Source organism: Clinocottus analis, unplaced genomic scaffold (assembly GCF_023055335.1).
Source record: "Clinocottus analis isolate CAN_PGR_092001 unplaced genomic scaffold, fCliAna1.0.p SCAF_20, whole genome shotgun sequence".
NCBI lineage: Eukaryota > Metazoa > Chordata > Actinopteri > Perciformes > Cottidae > Clinocottus > Clinocottus analis.
This window is the reverse complement of record NW_027175932.1, coordinates 9322805-9345857: the sequence shown is the minus strand read 5'-3', so window position 1 is coordinate 9345857 and position 23053 is coordinate 9322805. Positions and strand designations below refer to the sequence as shown.

The window sequence follows — 23053 nt, the reverse complement described above, 5'->3', positions numbered from 1 at the left end:
AGCTTGAAAGGAGACTTGACAGTGCACATTTTCAGGCCTATACTTGCACATGAAATATGCTTGAATACGCAGAAAACACATTATTCGTCTAATTTCTGTCTGAATATATACCTTTATTCACCATTTGTTTCAATGGCATCCAAAAGTAGGAATTAAAAAAAACCAAGTTCAAACATATTTTAACCATGGTGGTCTCTGCGGCTCCCATCATTTTACCGTCATGCACTCACGCTTTTTGGTTTTCCATCTACTGTCTGCTGATTCCATGTGAAAGCAGCATTAGTCCCAGATGGCCTTATCTTGCAATGGTCAATTCTTTCTTTTATTATAATGAGACAATGTGTTGTCGATACACACAACGATATGCACAGCTGTTCGCTACTGTTTTTTAATATACTAGCACCATCACCCATTTTCAAATCACACACATCGGAGCCCCACTAATGTTTTAATCCCTCTCATTATAAACTGCATGAATACATCGGGACATTGTTCTGAACTCTCTGTGTACTAAACAGATTCCTGCCTTCACAGAGGATCTGTGCTTTTAGTTTGGTGAGAATGTAATTTACTCATTACATACACATTTGGGGGACTTTGAGGTACTTCTCTTGGTCATTTCCATCTCATGTCCCTTTGTTGACAGCTGTAAGTGACTTAACAAATAGAGGTTCAAAGAAAGTGCATTAAAATGCATAATCAACACTGTAGAAGATGGTTTGAATTAGCTCCACTGTCACCAACTCCAGGGCAGTCTGGTCCTTATCGAACATGCTGGATATTCCTGCGTAAGGCCAGTATGTGAGCAGTCAAACAGGTCAAACTGTGAGGTCAGACATTATGCCAGATACTGTCACATGGCACATGACCTGTATATCTTTACAGTGCGGATAAACTCAATGCGACTTTTATCTCGGCTTAACGTCCTGTTGATGTTAGTGCAGTGCCTGTGTTTGTTTTTTAGATGCTTCTTATACCATCCATCAAACAGTTCAAAAGCACCTCTCATCCACTTTGACATTTCATTTCGTATTTCAACACTTTCCGCTGCTCAGAACTTGAATCAATGAGTTGTTAATATGGATATTTTTTGCAGCGTGCATCACCTCCACCAGAAGAAGACATGGATGAGAACAGGCTTCTGGGATATGACTGACGGCTCGCCTCAGCCAACCAGAGCAGGGATGCTGCGAGCGACTCGCCCGCTTCTCTGACGCTATTGGCTGTCCTCTGGAGAGTCAGGGTTTGTTCTGATATTAATGACTGCTGAGGAGACGGCGGCGCATCTATGTGGTCCGCCTGACACTTGATCGAGGGGGAGAGATGCGCCCTTAGCAGCCGCCAAGGAAGGGAAGGGAAGGGCACACGGAACACATGAATCTCTCTGCACGCGCTCGAGCCTCGCGCACCTGGACTTCGCCGTCTTTTGTCTGCGCTCGTGCAGAAGCCGCGTGTTTTACCGTGGGAGAAGCCGAGAACTGATTGCTCATCAACTGCGTAACAAATAAGAAGACCACACATTGTTGACTGGCTCTATGTTGCGCGCTGAGGGCTCGCTCGTCACTGGAGCGGCGCACTTGATGGGAATATAGGCACCACGCACTGCTTCTAGCGCGGCTATCATGGTCACATCGGGTAAGTTAACTCTGATTACTAAAACAATGCATTCCTCTCAATGGATCTGTGCCTTTGCGCAACGCGTTTTTCAAGTTAAACGAGAGAAGAAGAAAAAAAACGCCTGGATTCAGTGTCGTTCTAGCGGAGTCTTGTGGCTTAAACAGCGCATTGATCCGCTCCTCAAATACCAATCACATATAAGTTGTTGCGGAAAACAGTGAAAATATTGCAGGATTAATAATGCTGAAGACTGGCCTCGAACCCTTACTTGACGTGGAGACGCGCTTTTTGCGCAACTCTCTGCAGGATGCGCCTTAACCAGACCGGATTTATAAGGGACTCTGTTTAGACTAAATGGACTAATTAATTAAGGGAATTCGAGGCGGACTTGTGTTTGTGTGTGGAGCTACTGTATATGTGTGTGTGTGTGTGTGTGTGTTTGTGCGCGCGCGCGTGTATGTATGTGAGAGTGATGGACTGGCAGTGTCATGTCCCCCGGTCCTGCTTAGTGAGCGCGCACCAGACACGTCTCGAAGAAATCCACAGAATGGTGGCCCCCCCCCCCCCCCCCCCCCCCCCTCTCCTCTCTCCCCTCCTCCTCCTCCTCCTCCTGGTCCTCCTCCTCCCCCTCTCCCTCACTCTCTCCTCCCCTCCCCGTTAAAACCTTCCTGTTGAAGTCGTTACCGACACATGCCACGAAAGTACGTAACACGTACAACCCGGGCTCCCTTTGAACAGGGCTCGTAGCTGAACACCGCCATGTCGCTGCATCCAGGGCTCTTTTCTGTAATTAACACACAGCCACTGAGGCATCGTACCATCACCGCCTCACCTGCTTGTGTGTGCCAGTACACCCACACACCCAAAGACCCCGCTGGAGAGAGAGAGAGAGAGAGAGAGAGAGAGAGAGAGAGAGAGAGAGAGAGAGAGAGAGAGAGAGAGAGAGAGAGAGAGAGAGAGAGAGAGAGAGAGAAAGGGGAAGGTATTCACTAATCCCTTAACTGCATTGAAGCGCCTCTCTCCCTCCTCTCCATCTCTCTTACCCTCCCCTATATGTCCAAAATGTATGTCATCCAGCAGATGCATTACTCATGAATATTTCAAAGGCAGATAAACAGATAATGACAAATGTGATTTTCACGGTGGGGCGGGGAGGAGCACTGAATCTGATTGCTGTAATCTTCTGTGCAGACGCGTCTGCATGCAGGCGTGTGCTTGTTCCCGGTGATGGATGCAATAGATTTTGGCCTCCGCCGCGCGAATGACTCACCCAAAGCAGCTGCTCAATATGAAACCCACAGTCAAATGCCACATGAGGGCCATCATGCCCTCACATCAGACGCCACGCCACGCTGAGAAAACCTCGGCCCACACACTATGTTTTGTTCTCACTTCGAATTATTTGACCACCTGCTGAGCCGAGGCCGCTCGCAGCTTATATTTTAATAATCAGCCTTTCACAAGTGATCCTTGAGCACGAATGTTTATGAGGCTGTTTTCTTCTTTTTCCCGCTGACATCGGACAGCGGCGATTTTATGCCATGCAGAATACAGCTCCAGCTAGTTTGTGAGGTTCAATATTGTGTTGCCACGTTCTTCCCCCGCACGGTGATAAAAACAGTACAGCGAAGCAGTAATGGGTTGCTTTATTAATTTGGGCACATTTGTTCAAAACAAATCAATATTACATGTCCACACTAAGTCATACACTTAAAGTGAGTGGCCTCGCGAATTGCCTATTGATCCGCGTGTGAAACAGTGAGAAGCAGTGTTTGTGTGGGTGTATATGTGTGTATGTGTATATGTATGTGTGTGTGTGCGTGTGTGTGTGTGTGTGAGTGTGAGGTATTGTGCCAGCAGTGGCCTTGTGGAGACTCGGAGACTATGACAGGCAGCACAGTGTGGGTGCTTCATATTCATTTCTCTGGGAGCAGAGGGCAGCAGGTTCCTGCGAGGTGAGAAGATGTAAGGGTGCTAAAAGATACAACCGGTATACGAGCCAGTGTGGAGTTCAGGAAGATTACACTATTGCGCCATCAAAATCAAATTAATCTCCCCATCTTTTTCCATAATGTCGGTAACAAGATGCCTCAGGATCTATCGAGGCTCCTGAGTGAAATGCATGTAAACATATTCACAAGACGGCTGCAGGGGGATCAGCCTGTGCAGCCAAGCATAGGCTCTCTGATAGCATCCTGTTCCCAAACAAACACAGGCATCCATTAAAATGGAATAAGCTCAGACAGAGGGCAAAAGGAACAGGGGGGGAACAGAGTGCTGTGCATGTTTTTTTTTTTATTTTCTAGGATCTGCTGGATGGACTGTAGTGGAGCCAAAGTATATGAAAAGACACAAAGGAAGAGAAACAGCGACAAAAACATGGTTTGATGGCAGCATGCGTGACATTTTGCTGTTCAGTGCATATCAAAGGTCAGAATGGGATGGGACAGCTAATTTGTATCTGATGACATTTGCTTTAACATTAGCATTTAAAGTATTTAGCCAGCTAGCGTTTGTGTGTGTACAATGTTACTGCTTCAACTAAAAGGTGTTCTAAAAAACTAAGGTGTATAACAGAGCAGTGTCAGGTATTTGGGAAACAAGAACGACCACTGATGATGGCGGATAATGAAGGTGCCACTTCTCACAGAAAAAGAAAAAAAAAGTCAACGTTATTAATTACTAATTAGTCTGCTATTCCACAGATTCATATCAGAGTTGGACATGATAGGGAGATATGCCCATTTTACAGTCTCAAACATGGGCAGAGATGAGAGAGGACATCTAAGGACGGCTGCTGTGCCGTCCATCTGTTCTGCATTCCGATTGATACGTGTAGGCCCTCAGTGCACTAATGAAAAGCTTTGTGGAGGCTGTACCAAGAGACCAAACCAAGTGTTCACGCATTGATGAAGCCGCGGCCAGTTATGCAGAGATTTTCCATGCAGGGAAAGACACAAATTGCCGGAAAACATGTATATACTTTTTGTTTTTCTTTATTGTTCTGCACCTTTCACCAAGTCAAATTCCTTGTTTGTGTCACGCACTTGACAATAAACTATTCTGATTCAGATTTTGATATATATATATATATATATATATATATATATATATATATATATATATATATATATATATATATATATATATATATCTGATCAATCTCAAAATTAGCCCAGTCACTGGGCTGCTGAGTCTTTGAATCGGCACAGAGCCACGGTGCCGTTTGAAAGTGCCATATCGTGCATCTGTTTTAGCTGAGGAAGAGTAGCAGAGAATGAGAACAGAAAGAGAAAGCCCATATCAGACCCCATGAAATCATAATAAAGAGGTCCAAGCCAGCGATAAATGCATTTCAGTGGCATATAATGATTGATTTCGTCTGCCGTAGGAACTTATTCCCTCCAGGCTTGTGGCCCCTTGACCAGCCATATATTATTCATATAAATATAGATAGCTGCGCATCTTAGAGGCAGCACACATGCCACATTTGCACCTGCAGATTCAATTTGGCTCTGACTTTGAGGGATATGCCGCTGGCTCCGTTCCCCCAATCCCTCCCCGCCCCCACCACCACCACCACCACCACCATCCCTCATCCCTCCCTCCTCACACCTCCCTCTTTCATTCTGGCTAGCAGCTATACATGGAACATTATGCAGATTTTGGTCAAGAGTGAGTGCGATTATGTTGGGGGGAGAAATGAGTGTTGGAATGTGTTCGCGACGCCTTTGACCTTATCAGCGGCAGCCTTAAGCTGGATACCTTCCCTTAATTTTAATAGATGCAGCACTATGCGAATTACACAAAGGGACCTATCTGTGCTCTTTCGCTGCGTTGTGCATGTGTTATGCATGTGTTATGCATGTGTTATGCATGCATGCATGAGGAGAATATGCATGGGTGTGTTTTATTTTATACGTTCTCCGTGAGGACAAAGTTACGTGTGCTTGCGTCGGCAAATGCATCTTTCTATGCATTTGTACTCGTTCCGGTCTGGTGTGTGTGTGTGTGTGTGTGTGTGTGTGTGCATGAGAGCAGGTGGGTGTGCTACAATGTTCGATAGCGCAGCACGTGTGTTCTCCCTCGTTCAGCCCAAGGGCATGTCTTGCCCAGAAAAGGACTGAAATACCAGAGATCAGGGTCTCGTGGTTAATTTGGAACATTGATTTTACATTAACAGTCGACTTGCCACTGATTCATGGCCATACAAGTGCAGATGTAAGGGAAAAGGTTTCCATCCGCTCCCACGCGCACGCGCACGCAGGACGCCCATACAGGACGCTTTCATTCTGCATACACACTGAATTGAAGGTTCCCTTTAATGGACTCTCCCTTACCTTGGAGAAAGCATAATAGTAAATCAATGAGGTGAAGGGCAGAGGGAGGGACAGTAAAGCCATTCAGAGGCACCCACCCACTAAGGGGCTAACCCAGAATACCTTATCGGAAGTGGCCTGGTTGCGTCATGGCGGCGCTGCATGCCCACTGTGGGTCAGGTGTCCACAGGAAGCGTTAGAGTAGTGCCGTGTTTAAAAGCATCTTCTTTCGCTTATGAAACATACGCTTTTCACATTCTGGGAAACTATTAACCCCCAGAGAGAGAAATAGGAAAAAAAAGCTTAGCGAGAAGGACATTCGCAAAAAAATTGTTTCTCTATCCATGTGTCTCCAAAATGTTAACTTTTTAACGAGCAAAGAAAATCTTTCTGTTTTTAGCCTTGTGAAAGTTTTTTTTTTTTTAATCAAATGAGTTTTAAATGTTTTTTTTCATATTAATAAATTATAATAGACTACTTACCCTTCAGTTCATATGGGAAAATACAATTGGATACACACCCATTTTCTTTGCAACAGTAGGTAAGACACCTTGTGCATTATTGCAAAGGGACTGCCTGCAATGTGAATAAATCAAAATAGAACAAGTCTGTCATGTGCAGTGATAAATGGCATTGCACCTGCTTTCATATTAAATGTATGGAAATATTTAATTTAATGAATGAAAATGGATTTAAAGCGCTTACATAAACAAGTGACCGAGCCTGAGGCGCAAATTGCTCTGGCAGATAAAATCACCAGACACGTAAAGATGGCGAAGAGAAGAACTGCGCCTACGCTGTGAGGATCCCCGCTCATGTGACGCCCCGAGAGGGGGGGGGGGGATGCGATCGGTTCAGGACCAAACCACATCCGCTGGACTTCAGAGGCTACCAAAAAGTCATGACGCACAGGCCAAAATAAAGTCATACTCCGACACGGACATTTGTAATTAGGTTATAGCAGCTACTGAGACAAACAGTCGGACGGGATGCAGATAGACCAGATTTGGCACAGCAGGGCTGACAAGTATTGAAAAGGCAATTAGGCCAACAGTGAAAGAGCAGCGAGACAGCAAGATGCCCAGGAAGAAAGACGGGTAGCTGGATACGCAGGGAAACTAAATTAAATGCCTATTTTCTAAATAGTCTATGGCTTGGGTGGATCATGATGCAAGTGGGGAACATAAGGAGAAATGTTCAGGGTTTGAAGAGCGGAGGAAAATGTGAGAGAGCAGGATAAAAAGGACAAGGTTTAATAAAAGTTGCAATATGAGACAAGGAGATGAAGAAGAAAGAACCTGCGAGGGAGGGGGTGACGAAGAAGAAAGCCGTGCAAGGCTTATTACCCGTGGATCAAAATTCCCAGTGAACCATTTCTATAATACACAAGCTATTCTTCTGAAAGACAAGGCAATTCGGCTGCGCCCTACTTTCCACTTATGTCTGACCTTTATGTCTTCTGCCCAGTTTTACCACAGTGAGTGTAAGGTCTACCTCTCAGCAGATGCAATACTACCTTGTTACAACTTAAACCGTGCAGGGCTCATAATCATCTCCCCGAGGGCTAATATCGAGGCTTGTTCCACAGCTCAGATCTCACAAATGTTCACTTTCATGCATGCCAAAAGCCCCACACAACTTGGGTATTGTATTAGAAACAATTTTTATTTTTTATATTTTTTTTTTCACATCAACTGTAGGTCAACCTGTCGCCACGCCGGGCGTTCATGAGCACCCGACCTGCGACAAAGCAATCATCTTTACTTCCCCGCTCCGACAAACCTCATCTAAGCCCCGTGAAGCGAGGAGGAGGATTTATAACTCATTTCAATAAACAGCATAAAACAAACAGTTCTGCCCGGCTGTTTGGCGGCACGACCGACCTGAGTCAGGCTCGCCTGAATTAGCACCGCAGAGCCACCAGTACCAATGCTTTCTGCCCCTACTGTGCACACTCATTAATTTAAAGTGGTCGTATCTCACTGGTCTCTAATCAAACTGTATTTGTGCCACTGCTGTCCGGAACGGCCACAATGTTAGTATAATGGAGGCGGCCCGGTGGGAAAGTAAGTGTGAAGCGATGCCAAGATCTGAATGGAAAAGCTTTTCACCTTGACAGCAGCTGAACCTCTTAAACGTAGACGCGTCTCAAATCAGGTACATCCTGATTAGTCTGGCGCCATTTCCAGATGAGAGAAAATGGTTTCCAAATAGTACATTTTCGGGCACATAAGTCATAAAATTCCCTCAACACATAAATTACGTGCCTGTGTGTAATTCATATTCCTGAGTTTTTATCTGACAACAACAATAAGCCCAACTAAATGTGCAGCATTTTAATGAGGACGGGTTACAGCTTTTTTAGAAATGTCAAATGCCACGCTAATTAAGAGTGGAATATGTGACTAACGAGGACTAACGACATACCGGTTTATAATGGTGATGCAATGACAGACATTTCTTAACAGCTTCTCACAGCTGCTTAGTGGGAATATGTCAATAACTTTACAGATAAAGTACCTCCCATATCTTAATAGTGATGCAACATTTCCAAAAGTGATTTAAAAAAATGCCAGATTGAATTACAATCCCGCTGTAAATTATATATATATATATATATATATATATATATATATATATATATATATATATATATATATATATATATTCCCCCTTATTTTTCTCTTTAGGAATCTATAATGCATCATGTTTAATTATAGCAAGGATCAAATTAAAGTGTCTCTCATAGTGACTAGTGAACCAGTTTATTTTTTCCCCCTGTTTTTTATCCTTATCGTCTTAAAACATTCAAGTATTAGTTGGGCTTTAATAATGTTCATTGCTCTCCTTAGCTCTTTGAGGGCTTTATAGTGTTTTTCATCTCAGAGCGTCTCTGTTAGCTCTTGCAGAAAGCCGCTCGAGATACCCACAGCATGCCACCCGCCCAGCAACAAGCAGCAGATAGACTAGGTTAGAAACTATCTGGTGAAACACTTGGCAGCACGACGTCACATAAACAGTAATATTTCTCCATATCTCCTGGATCTGTAACAAGGCAACTGCGTGCTAAAAAGGTAACCAATTTTTAAAAAAAAGGCGACATGTTGATGTTGTCTTCACAGTTTGTCACCAAAACATCCGTCACCGCAGGGTTAACTTTATTGTTCCGTGTAACAAACCTAGCTGTATTTCTCACAGTTAAGGCAGTCCTGAAACAAGCCAGATACCAGCAGCTTGTTTGCTGTAATGTTCACAGTCAGGATTAACACTGGTGAAAGTGAAAAGCCCATGGGCTAGACTGTCAGCCTGCTACAGTAATGGAGGTGCTTTGGAGACCATGGCTTGAATGATTGCCCCCCTCTTTCCTCCGACACCTGGGAACTCGTGTTAACTCCATGAGTGAACACCTTAGCCTGACCTATAAACGGCTTCTATTGGCTGCCCGAACAAATGTCAATGCTTAGGTTTAATGTGTAAGTGCAGTTGCACATTAAGTTACAGGAGATCCCATTTTAAGATCTCGAGCTTACATTACCAGCTGTTGATTATGCATCTGTCTCCATCAGGTTTGCAAAGGATTTTTCAGGCACACATCAACTCATTTAATTCTATTTGCCCCAACCATATTAACCCCATTACTTTTGTGGAGCCAAATGCAAGTTATTGCCAATAAAATACACCAGGACATGATTGTTTAGTTCTTTTGCCTGGCAGTCTTTGACTGGCTAATACTTTGGTCTTGCAAAGGTTAATATTTTCTGCAATGACAGTGTCCTCAGGGTCACCAGAGGTTAATACACCACAACTGATACGATGACAAGTTCCTCCTCTAGCAACTAATTCTGTCCTCCAGATCTCTTCTCTCCCTTCTGCCTCCCCTCTCCAGCGCAATTACCGGCAACTGAGTAGAGGATTGGTGGAAATTAGCTCGACATTGTAGCAGTGGATGTGTGTGTGTGTGTGTGTATGTGTCTGTGTGTAGCACTGCGGCTGGGTAGCTTGACCGGCCCCGTTACTAATAGGTTAGTACAAGTGTGTGGACTCCATAGCCACAGCAGTCACAGTGCATAGCCTCAAGAATAGAGACTGCCTCTTCACTGGGCTCCACATAATGCGGTCGTACGATACCAATTTACCTGTTCAACTGCCTGTGCATGATTTGGATAGTTCACTTAAGATGATGCAGTTTGGTACCAGACTTCATAACAAAGTATAATGAAATGCAGTTTCTCTACCGTTAACAAGCCATATTTTTCCAGCCGGACGGGCACCCTTAATGGACGCTCTGTTGTTGAAAGCTTTTCAATTTTGCTGACGTGTTACGACACCTCTTGATTAACTACACGGAGCTGCGAGGATGTTCCACTTGTCATTGACATTCAGCTAATCTGAAAGCAAGCGTTGTATAAACATTTTCTTAGCTGTATTACATAGCTGTCTTGCCTCGATTGTCTTTATTCCAAACTGTTTTATTACATAAGCAAGTCATTGGCTCAGGCAGCCAGCAGGCCTGAAGACTCGGTGAATTTGCGACATCAGACACGTTGCCGCACAAGATGTCACCTCTGATTCAGTCAGCTGCTTCTTACAAATGACTGCTACTGTTTTCCTTCAGCAGCCCTTCACCGGGACCTCAGCTGACACCCAGGAGACTGTGAATGAAACCTCATTTCAATACAATTGTCAATAACATTTTATATTGTTTTTGAGACAACGATATACACAATGATATTAAAGTAAAGCAGGATTAATAATAATGGTAATTTGAGGGTGAATCTATATTTCAGATGGATCGGCTGAGTTTACTTAACTCATTGTTAAGACTAGAGCCTAAAGTAATCTGCCCGGATACTAGGTCCATTAAATAGCCACATTATTAAAAAAAAACGCTACTTTTTATTACTTATTTAGTTCATTAATCTAAACACGTTATCCTATTTAATGACTCCAGTGACATCAAATGAGGCAATTTATTCCATTTTGCACAGCCCCCATCTGGGAACCTTTTACACACGCAATAGTAGAGACAAGTAAAGACAATTTACCTCAAAATGGTTAGGATAACAATTTAAAAAGACCTGAAGCTATTAGTTGATTTGATTAGTCGATCATTTGAAAATGAATCTGCTATAATTTTGCTTAAATGTTCATGTAATTCCTTTCGAATGGAAACTCATCAGGACAATTTTCCCAAATGTTTATTTTCTAATCCTTCAATGACTGTTGCTCGTACAAAACAAAGAATATAAATATGTCAAGACATTTTATAGAACAAAACTATTAATCAATTATCGACAAAATAATCGGCCTAAATGCTAACATTGCAAACTTTGCAGTCAAAATGCAGTGGTGGCCAAAGCAAAGCCAAACATCTCTACTTGAATGAACAAAGTGATCATTAACAGAATTGTATCCTCATTAATTGGCAGGACAGGTTGTGTTTTCTGGCCACACCATCTTGCAAATTGTCCGGTAAAGCCTTCCTAATCCCATCCTTGATATTCGCCAGACAACAGACATTCACGTAACACTAAAAACAATAACTAATTGTCTTTTGTCAATCTGTCTCTTTCTGCCTCTAAATACCACGATGTCCTCCTCACATCTATCTCCAAGCTAACGGAAATTGGATAAACTAACACCTTATTTATTTATAAATTGTGAAAATAGTGCAGCACTATTTATTATCCACCCCAACACTTCGGAGCGCTGCAAAGCCTATAACAGAACATACCGATCATCAAACACAAACCATTGCTTGAAAACATCCCAAAAGACACAATTAACATCATTGGTAAAACAGTAAGCGCACACCCACGCCACCTGCAGCGCTTGCACAATAATGCTCCCCACAATAATAGTTACCCAGCCCACATTGCGCTGCTGTTAATTGTGATCGCTAAAGAGAGAAACCAGAGCGAGCAGAGGTGAGACCCGAACGCTGTCGGCTGAATTACAGATTATGGCCTTTTGTTTCCAGGGCATGGATCAACGGCAAAGCCCACAATGAAGGGCCAGTGCTGAGGGAGTGAAGCTAAACCCTGTTTATCAGAACGCTCTGGGTGTTGTAGCTTATTAAAGTGCCAGGTGCTTTTGAAAAATAATCCCGCCCCCTCCCTCTCTCTCTCAGTCCAAAAGTAGACTCCAGCCGATGTAAAGGTTGCAGAATGAGACCCTGGCTCGGCTTCGCCAGTGGGGCAAACTGCAGCGTTTCTGCCGCCTGCTGAAGATTTTATTTATTTATATATATAGTATACCCCCCCCACCCTTTTCCACACCCCACCCCCACCCCCACACCCGTGGCCATTGAGGGGGAGACGGTAAGGGTGATGAAATGAAACCGTCTCTCTTTTCTTGTCCCCACTTTCCGGCCGCCGTCACACTTCTTCTTTGGATTCTTTCCATTTTATCCCGTCTCTCTTGAATTTTTCCATGAAGTGCTGCACGCTCTTATTGGCCTGAAATATCCCAAGCACCATCAAACCTATCTGTTCTGTAAGAGGCAGTTACATACAACAAATTACATGGTGCACTTCAACTGTGGACTTTTTGTACCGTAACAAAAGAGGCTGGAACATGGAGAGAGTGATGGCTAAAGAGGCACTGCATAAAGAAGAGGTGTCTGACTCATGCAGCGAGGATGCATCATAGTCCTATTTGTTATCTACAGTACAGCATGGGATCATTTTCTCAAATAATTCAGTGCAATTACATCATTAATGGCAAATAATCAAAGATTCAAATCTGTTCACTTTGTTGATTTGTTTGTCTTGTGATGTTTGTTCAGGCTTTTACTGTTCTAGACGCCACATGTCACAGCATGGATGAAGTATAACGTGGGCCGAAAATTCTAAACTGTTTCTGAAATGTGTCACTGAAACCTGCATCTCTAATATAAAGTTGTGTTCCGCATGTACCTGTATGTCACCTACAAATCAATTGGAATATATATATATATATATATATATATATATATATATATATATATATATGTATATATATATATATATATATATACATATATATATATATATATATATATATATATATATATATATATATATATATATATATATATATATATATATATATATATAGCCTTCAGCTCTCACTCAATTTAGACAAGTCTCCTTTCACAATGGACATTTTACTAGAGTATCCACATTCTGAGGGAAAATGTATGCATTAATATCGTGCTCTCAACTACTCCGACAGTATAATGAAATAAATCGATTGAGACATCTCAGGTGCCACTTTTATGTTGAAGAATTCTGTAAAAATGTCATTACAGATACAACTTGCAGCAATCTCTTCTTGATCTTCGATTATTGTTATGTGTCAACCTTCCTTTAGGCCTCTTTAAAGCCAAACATTGCTTTATACAATGCATGGCCACTGACGAGTAGCGTGACCTGCATTTTACAAAGACATTGAATCTGATTAGTGGGAAGATTTGTTAATTTCACCAATAAATTACGACAACGCGTTCATATTTGTTGCTGCATCTTCTCACAAACAGGTGCGGGCTGCATCTGTGACATGTTCAGCAAACTGTCTCACTGTGGCGTGCGTCATTGGCTGCCCGTTTACTTGTTGCCATAGTAACTGACATATTCCAGTGTCTTTAAGCCGCTTGCCCCGAAGGCTAATGCTTAAACCCTAGGATGTCTGCTATTTAAGAATCCTAATAAAGCCCTTTATTTAACCAATAATAGGCATACACTGCTAACAGCAGAGTTGGATGACATATGGAGGAGGACAAGGGGGGGGGAGGGTCTAGAAGGTCAACTAGATATAAATCCACGCTTCTATATCTTGAAGGGACCGTGCACAAATGTCAACATGCATCAGCGTGCCTATGACAAATGTCAATATGCCCAAATCCCTCTCTTATGAAATTCCCTGACCAAGTCCAGTATCATGTAATTCTCACACCACTTCTCTCCGTCTTGTTTGTCTTGCACAGGTAGGAATGGACTGGGCTGTGGACTCTGGAAGCAAGTGACGACAATCAATGAGGACATCCATCTCTAAAGAGATTTTTCGTGGATACCTATGAATGTGCTTAACATAAATCCTTTGAAAAATAATATCAGTCCATCCTTTTTTTTTTTCTTCTTCTTCTCCTTATTTTTCCCCCACCTTTTCGGGTCTGCCTGACTGCAGCCTTGGCCCCCGAACCCTGATACCTGCAGGGAACAGTGAGTGATTGGTCATTATATCCAAGGGCGTCGACACAGCAAGACAAAACACCCCAGGGAGCCCTGCTGCAGTTGGTGGTGGCAGTGGCAGGGGTGGTGAGTCAATCGCCTCAGCAGCTGCAGCCAATGATTCATTATTTGTGAAGTTAACAGCTTAGACCACTTAATCTACAAGGACCAATTTCTTACTGGAGGGAAACGGTCCAATATGAAGGACGTGTCATTCGTGGATCGCCTCTTTGTCGGCTTGGCCATGGCCTCTTTTGTTGTGGCCACAGAGGAGAGGCCTGATTGCCCGAAGCTCTGTGTATGTGAGATTAGACCCTGGTTTTCTCCGAGTTCGGTGTACATGGAGGCTCTGACAGTTGACTGTAATGACTTGGGACTCTTTAGCCTGCCGGAACAATTACCAGTGGGCACACAAGTACTATTACTGCAAACAAACAACGTTGCCAAGATTGACAAACCCTTGGATTACCTGGCCAACATCACAGAGATTGATTTATCGCAAAACAATTTATCCTCTATCAGCGATGTCCACCTGGGGAATCTTCCTCACCTGCTGTCCCTTCACCTGGAGGAAAATTGGATACGAGAGTTGCCTGAGCGAAGTCTTGCTGAGGTGGCGAACCTCCAGGAGCTCTACATGAATCACAACCTCATCTCCTCCATTTCCCCGATGGCTTTTCAGGGTCTCGGCAACCTTGTGCGACTCCACCTCAATTCTAACAAGCTGACGGCCATTAAAAGAGAGTGGTTCGAGCCCATGCTAAATCTAGAGATCCTGATGATCGGTGAGAATCCTATTCTTTCCATCGATGATATGAACTTCCAACCTCTCACTAACCTACGCAGTCTGGTTCTCACCAGAATGAACCTGTCTCAGCTTCCTGACGATGCACTGGCTGGCCTTGATAACTTAGAGAGCATCTCCTTCTATGATAATATATTTGCGGAGGTGCCTCATTCTGCCCTAAAAAATGCTAAAAATCTTAAGTTTTTGGATCTAAATAAAAACCCAATTTCAAGGATACAGAGAGGAGACTTTGTGGATATGTTCCATCTGAAAGAACTAGGGATTAATAGCATGCCAGAGCTCGTTTCCATTGATAGCTTTGCCCTGAATAACCTCCCCGAGCTGACCAAAATAGAAGCCACCAACAATCCTAAACTCTCCTATATCCATCCTAATGCTTTCTACAAACTACCGCGGCTGGAAACCCTAATGTTAAATGGCAATGCGCTCAGTGCCCTTCACAGGATTACTGTCGAGTCCCTCCCAAATCTCAGAGAGGTCAGCATGCACAGCAACCCCATCCGCTGTGACTGCGTAGTCCGCTGGATGAACATGAACAAGACCAACCTTCGCTTCATGGAGCCGGATTCACTTTACTGTGTGGAGCCGCCAGAGTACGAGGGTCAGCATGTCCGACAGGTGCACTTCAGGGAGATGATGGAGATTTGTCTGCCACTCATATCTCCCGAAAGCATGCCCGGGCACATTAAAGCACCAAATGGGAGCTCTGTGTCCCTCCATTGTCGGGCCTTCGCTGAACCAGAGCCGGACATCTACTGGATCACTCCGTCCGGTACCAGGGTTCTGCCTAACACGGTGTCTGACAAGTACTACATGCACCCGGAGGGAACTTTTGACATTTACGATATAACAGAAAATGAAGCTGGTCTTTACACTTGCGTGGCCCATAATCTGGTCGGAGCTGATCTGAAATCTGTTTCAGTAGCGGTGAATGGATATTTTCCCCAACCTGCAAATGGCTCCCTGAATGTCATAATAAAATCGGTGGAGACAAATTCCATCCTGGTTTCGTGGAAGGCCGGCCATGGCACCTTGGCGCCAAACATTAAATGGTACACAGGATCAGATGCCACCCACCCCACCACAGCGTTTACCACCAGGGTTCCCTCTGATGTCCAGGTCTACAACCTCACCCATCTCAGCCCCGCCACTCTGTACAAAGTCTGTGTGGATGTCGGCAGCATCCACTACAACCATGACACCAAATGTGTCAATGTCACCACTAAAGGATTAGAGCTGGCAGCCAAGGACACAGAAAAATGGGACGCAGCAGTAATCACCGTCTTTGGTGTGCTCTTGGCTGTGATTTCAGTGGCATGCCTGCTTGTTTATGTGTCTCTGAGGAACCATCACCTTTATGGGGATATAAGGAAATGCGACTCCAAAGCTTCGCTGACACCAGTGGATGCAACCGGTATGCACTCTCCTTTCTTTACAAAGCTGTGGGTTTCGGGTAAGGGACTGCCAAGTGGAGTCAAAGTGAAAGCCACAGTCATAAATGTATCTGACAATGCCTTTTAAGAAGCGCAGCTTTGTAGAGCACCACACACCAACTACACTGAATGGACAAGGCCATGGGCAGGGGTGGAGAGATCTGTAGTACTGTTTCAAAGGCATACCCATTGCTGGTCCCCGGCTCAGATACACTGGCAAATCTACAATTGGACTGGGATGGAACAGTTTAAAGTAGACTACATGCTCTCCCAGTTTCAACCCCAGCTGAAGTGGTGGCTTTGTAACCGTGACACCAAACCAAGCTAAAATCAACAGAAATGGGCATTTATTGCAAAACAATATATTTCAATACCATTCATACAGAAATGCAGGCAGTGAAAAGAAAGTGAAGATGATGATGGTCAACTCTCTTGTAATTGACTGTTAAATGTGTTCAGAGTTGTGGAACTGTCTGTGTGGTCCCAAGCAATACCGTCTGTGCTTTGTCAAACATCCATAGACGAGTTAGCGATACAGTAATAACACATGTCTATTATGGGGAGAGAGATTTAGTAGAGTAGACAAATTACAGTGACTATGGTGTAAGCCTTTTGATGAAATATAAACCCCCTTTTTCTATTTAAAATGGATTCTTGATTTTTCATGGAAATATTGTTATATATTCTATTATGTTGATGTAATGACAAATCATCTGTATCCAAACAGTTTAAGTGGGTTTTAAATCAAGGCAAGGGGCAGACTACTTTTGATTACGTCGTCACATTAAGCTTAATGAAATTCAGCTACAAAATGAGTATCTAGAGAGGACATTTGCCAAATGGCTGTTTATGCTGTGTAGTTCTCATTGCAACGGTGACTAGGAAAAACAAACATGTTGGACTAAAACAAATAACAGGTTGATTCAAACTGAGGTGATTGATGTGTTATCTCCTCACAAAGCGGTCTGTTATGCCCTGGTAAGTGCCTACAACAAGAACTACATGAGGTAAACAGAGAAGAAACAGAAGAAACAGCAAACCATGCCCATGTCTTCATTGCAGAATCATAAGCTATTTCCGGTACTTTTAGTGGAAATACTTTCTCAGTATTTTTAGCATACATATTTTAAGAAAACATTTCATTGTTGCTTTGGGTGTAAAGTTAAAAAGCCATTTTTATATTAACTGTATTATATGTGATCAATGGGCACAACAGACTAATTAAGTAAAGTGCTAAGAAAAATAAATAAATGTCATTGTTTCTTTTACAAACAATTGCCTAGTTTTTGCCTTTTCTTTATTCTCATCTTTGTCACAATGCACTAGATTTGTTTCAAAGCAAAAATTCACGGTATATAATATAATTACACTAGTATTATTTTCGCCGTCATCCAACATGGGGTAATGTATACTGTTTCATGACTTTTTATATGTGACATTTCACTGCAAGCATGTAAAACACAGTGTGGATAATGACCAAGTAGTACAGAGGGAGTCTTTTGATGCAGGCCACGGAGGAAAAGTCAGGAGACTTCAGCTGAATGGTTGTATGGTCGTCCTCACCCTCAGAAAAAAGCGGAAAAAAAGCAGCAACAAAAGAACAGAACTCATTAGCCGCCTCATTAAGAACATGTTCGTCCTTCAGCTGGTCTGAATATAGTCACTGTGCTACGGCTACAGCTGCTGCTGCCTGTGCTTAGGCAGGGACACAGCGTCCCTATGACAGGGAGATAAAGTACAGTACTGAAAAGTCAACGCATGGTGGGACCGAGCCAAGTCGAAGCTTTAGGACTCCCATTTTATTTGTCTTACTGAATTATCCAGCACACAGAACATTTCACATGGGAACGCCAAGCATGATGAATGGCTGTCAGAGGCAGAGTGACATGGCGGATTTATCAAACAGGCCCTGACGCTCATACATCAGGCCAGCTTTCAGCACCATGGACAGAGGCTTTTAGAGCCGAGCCATCTGTCAAAGACAAAGGGAGTTAAAATATGACGCAGTGTGCTCTTCAGGTACCGCTCAGGTCAGACCGAGTCTGTCGCTTTGCAAATACAGGCACAAATACGGCTGCAGAAGGCAGCCTGGCTCATCTGAAGACTGTACCCACGTATATATATTTATAAAAAAAAACATGCAACTCGAAATTCAAGGTTACTCAGAGGTGCAACTGAATTTAGTCTCTTTCAGTCGGCGTGTTCAGAGAAACAACATCACAGCAGAGGAGGAAGCCAGTCAATGAGTTCGCCAAAGCTTGCCATATTTGTCTTTCCTTTTTTTCTTGTAACTTTTGATTTAATGACATACTTGAGTGAATAAGCTGAAAGATTGGAGTAACTCATCTCTCATGCCGTCTGTCCCAATCTCATGCATTTCCTCCATCTTGTTCTTTTCTCTCTCTCTCTGTCTCTCTCTCCTCACCGAAGACGCTCTCCATCCACAGGCACACATTTTGAGTTTGGGTGATAGCTTTTTTTTTATTTGTACATTCAGAGTAACCTATATCAGAGGGGGAAAAACAGTGGATTTAACTTAAATCTCACATGAAAAGAACCAGTGAGCTGCCACCCTTTAATCCGCAGTGAGGAATGAAAAATTATGTTTCTTGCTGAATCTTCAAATATTTAAAGCACCTTGTTCTATTCAGAAAAGCCATCTGCTCTGAGGCAGATATAAAAGCATGCTCTGTGAAGGCTTTTAGATAGGTGTTCCTGCTGGTTACATATTCATTTTAATTTTGCGAGGATCATTGTCAAGGGGCCTGAGATTCTGTGGTGCAATCCAACAGTGGGAGGTGCAAGTTCAACAGTGCATTTATTTATTTCATTTCCAACAAAAGGCAGCCATTAAGTCAGTGACTAGCAGGCAATTTTCCTTTAGGATTATTATATGAAAAAAAAGTATTACAGGAAATGTACATTTGTGACCCATCTCCCATTTTATAGTATTACTCAGATGATTTAGTTTAATGCTCTTCTACTCCTTTCCTAGTTATTACTCCTTTCCTAGTTATTTACACACTTTGCATTAGATGGTTCTCCGTCTACCTCATATTAATAATAGTCTTATTCTTACAGCCTGATTGAATACTCAATGTTGTGCTCTTTTTCTACTGCATTTGAATAATTAATTTCCCCTCTCGCTGATATACGATTTAAAAAAAATCCTATAGTACTGCTGTTAGACCTGCAGAGAGCTAACAATGCTCACGCTGCTACAGGCACTTTTATATGTTTGAATTATCAGCTTATTAAAGTTACAAACCTCCACGTACAGCAGGTCAGCCAGTGTAGCTACAGGCTCCTACATTCAAATGAAAAGTGAAATGTCAACAATCCTGCTGCCAGCACTATGTTTAATGCTTTTAAGAGGCGTTTATAGCCCGCTATTGGAAGAACAAATGAATGACCTATTGATTGCAATAACAAAGCAGGGATTGCTTTCATGAGAAATGGTTTGCCTCTTGGAGTCGTGACAGAAAAGAATGGTTTGTGAACCTTCATAAATAAAACGATTCTGATGCAGCATTGCGGGTTGTTTCGTGTCTTATCACCCTTTGATGTGTTTACACCGAAGCTGAAGTTACTTTCGATGACAGGTGAATTTTTCATACGCATCACGTATCATCAGCGAGCCAGAACTTGCCCAGCGCATCGCCATTCTGAACATGCATTGCTGTGTATTTCCTGAAAAGTAGAGACAGAGTGTCACACTGCATTTGGTACGGCTCGTCAGAGAGCAACCAGTCAAAAGACATTTGTGTATGGGCCTTTCTGATCCGTCTGGCTTCTTCTTGTCTTCATTTCCATAGCCATCACTCCCAAGGCGACTCCAACGTGCAGCTAAAAAGAAAAAAAAAGGTTTTCTCCTGAAGCCTCTGCAGTGCATAGACAGAGCCACATGAGTATGCACACACATCCACGTGTCTGCATTTCTATTACCATACAGGGAAAGTGTCTCACCAAAACACAGCTTTTAGTCCCTCACATTTCCATTTCCTGCACCGGCAGTGTTGCTTTCGCATTTACATATTTATTATGATTCCCCACTTGCATGACATCACTGAAATTCCACATATAAAAGAGGAAGTCGACCCAACGTACTGATAAATACGGGTCAATAAGTCTTGAACCACAGTCAAATATGAACCTGGATTGGATGTGTATCAAGATTACAACACAGAGGGCTTTCCTGCTCACTGAAAGACTCATTCACAAATTGATGATTGGTTTCCTGAGCCAATGATTGATTGCTGCCTGACTTTGTCCGTTTCCTCTATGAAGTGGGCTTGCAGCCGATCGATGCAGGAACTAATGAGTTATACACATGCATGTGCTCACATTGGTGATGGATTAGGATGGGAAGGGGGAGCATGTGACTAACAAGCAAGGACATGGAGGAACACCCTTTTCTTGGTAGGTTTTATAAAGCATCATCAACCTCATGACACAGATGCACCAGCGCTCCTATCAGAGTCATTAGCACTACAGAGGCCATCGATATTCATGGCAGCCCACATTAATCATCACTGAACGTTAATGTCTTGTTGGGAAATGGTGGAAGAGCCACCTACAGTTATGGTCTCTGTGTAAGTACCGACTTTTTTACTGCAGGCTAATGCTTCACTGGGAACCATCTGTAAAACGACCTGCTGCAGGCAGATGCAGGGCTTGAAGAAGAGTTGTTCATGCGGGTTTCAACTTTGAAGTCAGTCTCCAGGGCTTTGTGAAATGATGAATGTCCATATAACTAATATTTGTGAAAGCGTGAATGAATGTCAATTTACTCATTGGTACTTATGTACTTTTCATGTAACCAGGGGAGAGTTGAAATGGACTTTAACGTCTGTGAGTTTAAGTTGTGTGTTTAGTAAAAAAAAAACACAGAAACATACAATAGAAATTAGGGAACATGACAATAAATCCATGTGTCGGTGTCTCATTAATGCCACTTCAGTACCATAGTTTTTGAGTCTTTGCAGCAATTATGACATTTCAGCCTTTTAGAGATAACAAAATTAAGCAATTTGGTCACAATAAGGAACAAAATATTGGAGAGATAGCAGATAAGAGCATGATAGGAAAAAACAACAAACACAAAAGGCTCAAAAACGTAGAAATAATGTTTTGTTTTTGCTAGGACATTTAAAATAATAAGTGTTTCTGTTGACCAGTAAACACAGACCGGCCACAATAAGTCCAAACAAAGAGAGAGAAATAACAGATAAACTGAAATATATTAATATATTTTTATATTGACCAGAGTAAAACCGTGATCAGCACTCAAACAGCACATTTCCATGGCAGCTGTACTGAGAATCCACCTTAAAGTAGCAGCATTTGACTTTCTAAACTTTAAGGCAGCAGCAAAAAACTTTTTGCGGTGTAAAGATATAATGTAATGTGCACCCGAGCACAGCATTAAGCCACCCTCCCTGTTTGTGTGTGGTTATCCCAGCTTTTCCGTGCTTGGGTGACATAGCCGGGCCGGCTGCGCATGCTTTTAGTGCGTGTTAGTTCATGTTCGAGTGCGGCCCGGCGGGTAGCTCATGACCGCTGCTCTGCTCTGCAACGCTCTCATACGTTTGTGACAGTTAATAACGCCGCCACGACAGATAGTGTCGTCGTGGAAGAGGGAGCGCAGCACCCATCCTCCGGTTCCCCGTCAGGTATTCGTCAGCTCTGTCAACCCTTTCGCCGCAGTTTACACCTTTAGCGCTGAAGTCTGTGAGCAGCTGGCTCACCGATTGACATGTTGAGAAGAAATTAAAATGCTCCAATTTTGCCCCTTTAAAAAAGGGACAGTGCGTGTGTGTGTGTGTGTGTGTGTGTGTGTGTGTGTGTGTGTGTGTGTGTGTGTGTGATAGGATGTCTAGCAGTGATTGCAACCAGCTGTGTGCCAAGCGTGGCGGAGAACTACAGTGGTGGCATAAAAACACGACTGTCCCTGTGGAGAGACAGCGTTCGGTTTGTGAGGTATTGACAACACAACAATTCTTATTTTTAGGTGATTATACAATAAAAAAAATATATATTCATGAATATTGAACTCCATTTCTGCCAATAGAGCCACCTCAATGCTTTTCACTGGACCGTTGAGCATATTGTAACTATGAAATGAAACCCTCATAAATCAGATTGAAGCCACTCTAAAATTAAATTGATATATTTAATTGTATGACCAGTTTCCACCAGTGAGTTCTGAATCTAATTTAAATATTTTGCCTATATCTCTAAATTAATCTCAATGACTGACTAAAAGTGTTTCAGTATCGTATACCATTTGTAATTTTAATGCAAGTACATTTAATACAGTTTAGTGTTGAATAATAAATATTAATTTCCCATGATCAGGTGATTAAATGAAATGTCAGAAATGTTTGGTTGAACTGATCTTTTTAGCTTTGCATAGTGTATTCCAAAATACATTTGGATTTGTTTGTCTTTTATTTTGCTGTTTTTTGTCTGGCCAGAGATGACAAAAAAACAACAATCTGGCAATACATCTAACAAGAACAAGAACAATCACAAGATTTTCAGCTTCAAGTGGAAAACCTTTTGGTGGAAAACTTTTTACTCCTTCTCCCTCCTCCTCCTCAATGTACAACTATTCCTTGGCTATACTTTATCACTTCATAATCTAAGAAAATGCAAAACGTTGTC

General features: G+C 42.7%; 1 protein-coding gene across 1 annotated transcript; it reads left to right on the top strand.

Annotated features, from left to right (window-relative positions):
• Positions 1–1278: 1278 nt before the first annotated feature.
• LOC137791718 (leucine-rich repeat neuronal protein 3) lies at positions 1279–19791 on the top strand. The gene is made up of 2 exons (XM_068586852.1): positions 1279–1635; positions 13903–19791. Exon 2 carries the CDS (start codon positions 14346–14348, stop codon positions 16473–16475), a length of 2130 nt encoding a protein of 709 aa, XP_068442953.1. The 5' UTR covers positions 1279–1635; positions 13903–14345; the 3' UTR covers positions 16476–19791.
• Positions 19792–23053: the final 3262 nt, after the last annotated feature.

What these genes read in the sequence shown, in the direction of transcription:
- LOC137791718 (XM_068586852.1), top strand. Translation starts at nt 14,346, where the DNA reads ATGAAGGACGTGTCATTCGTGGATCGCCTCTTTGTCGGCTTGGCCATG.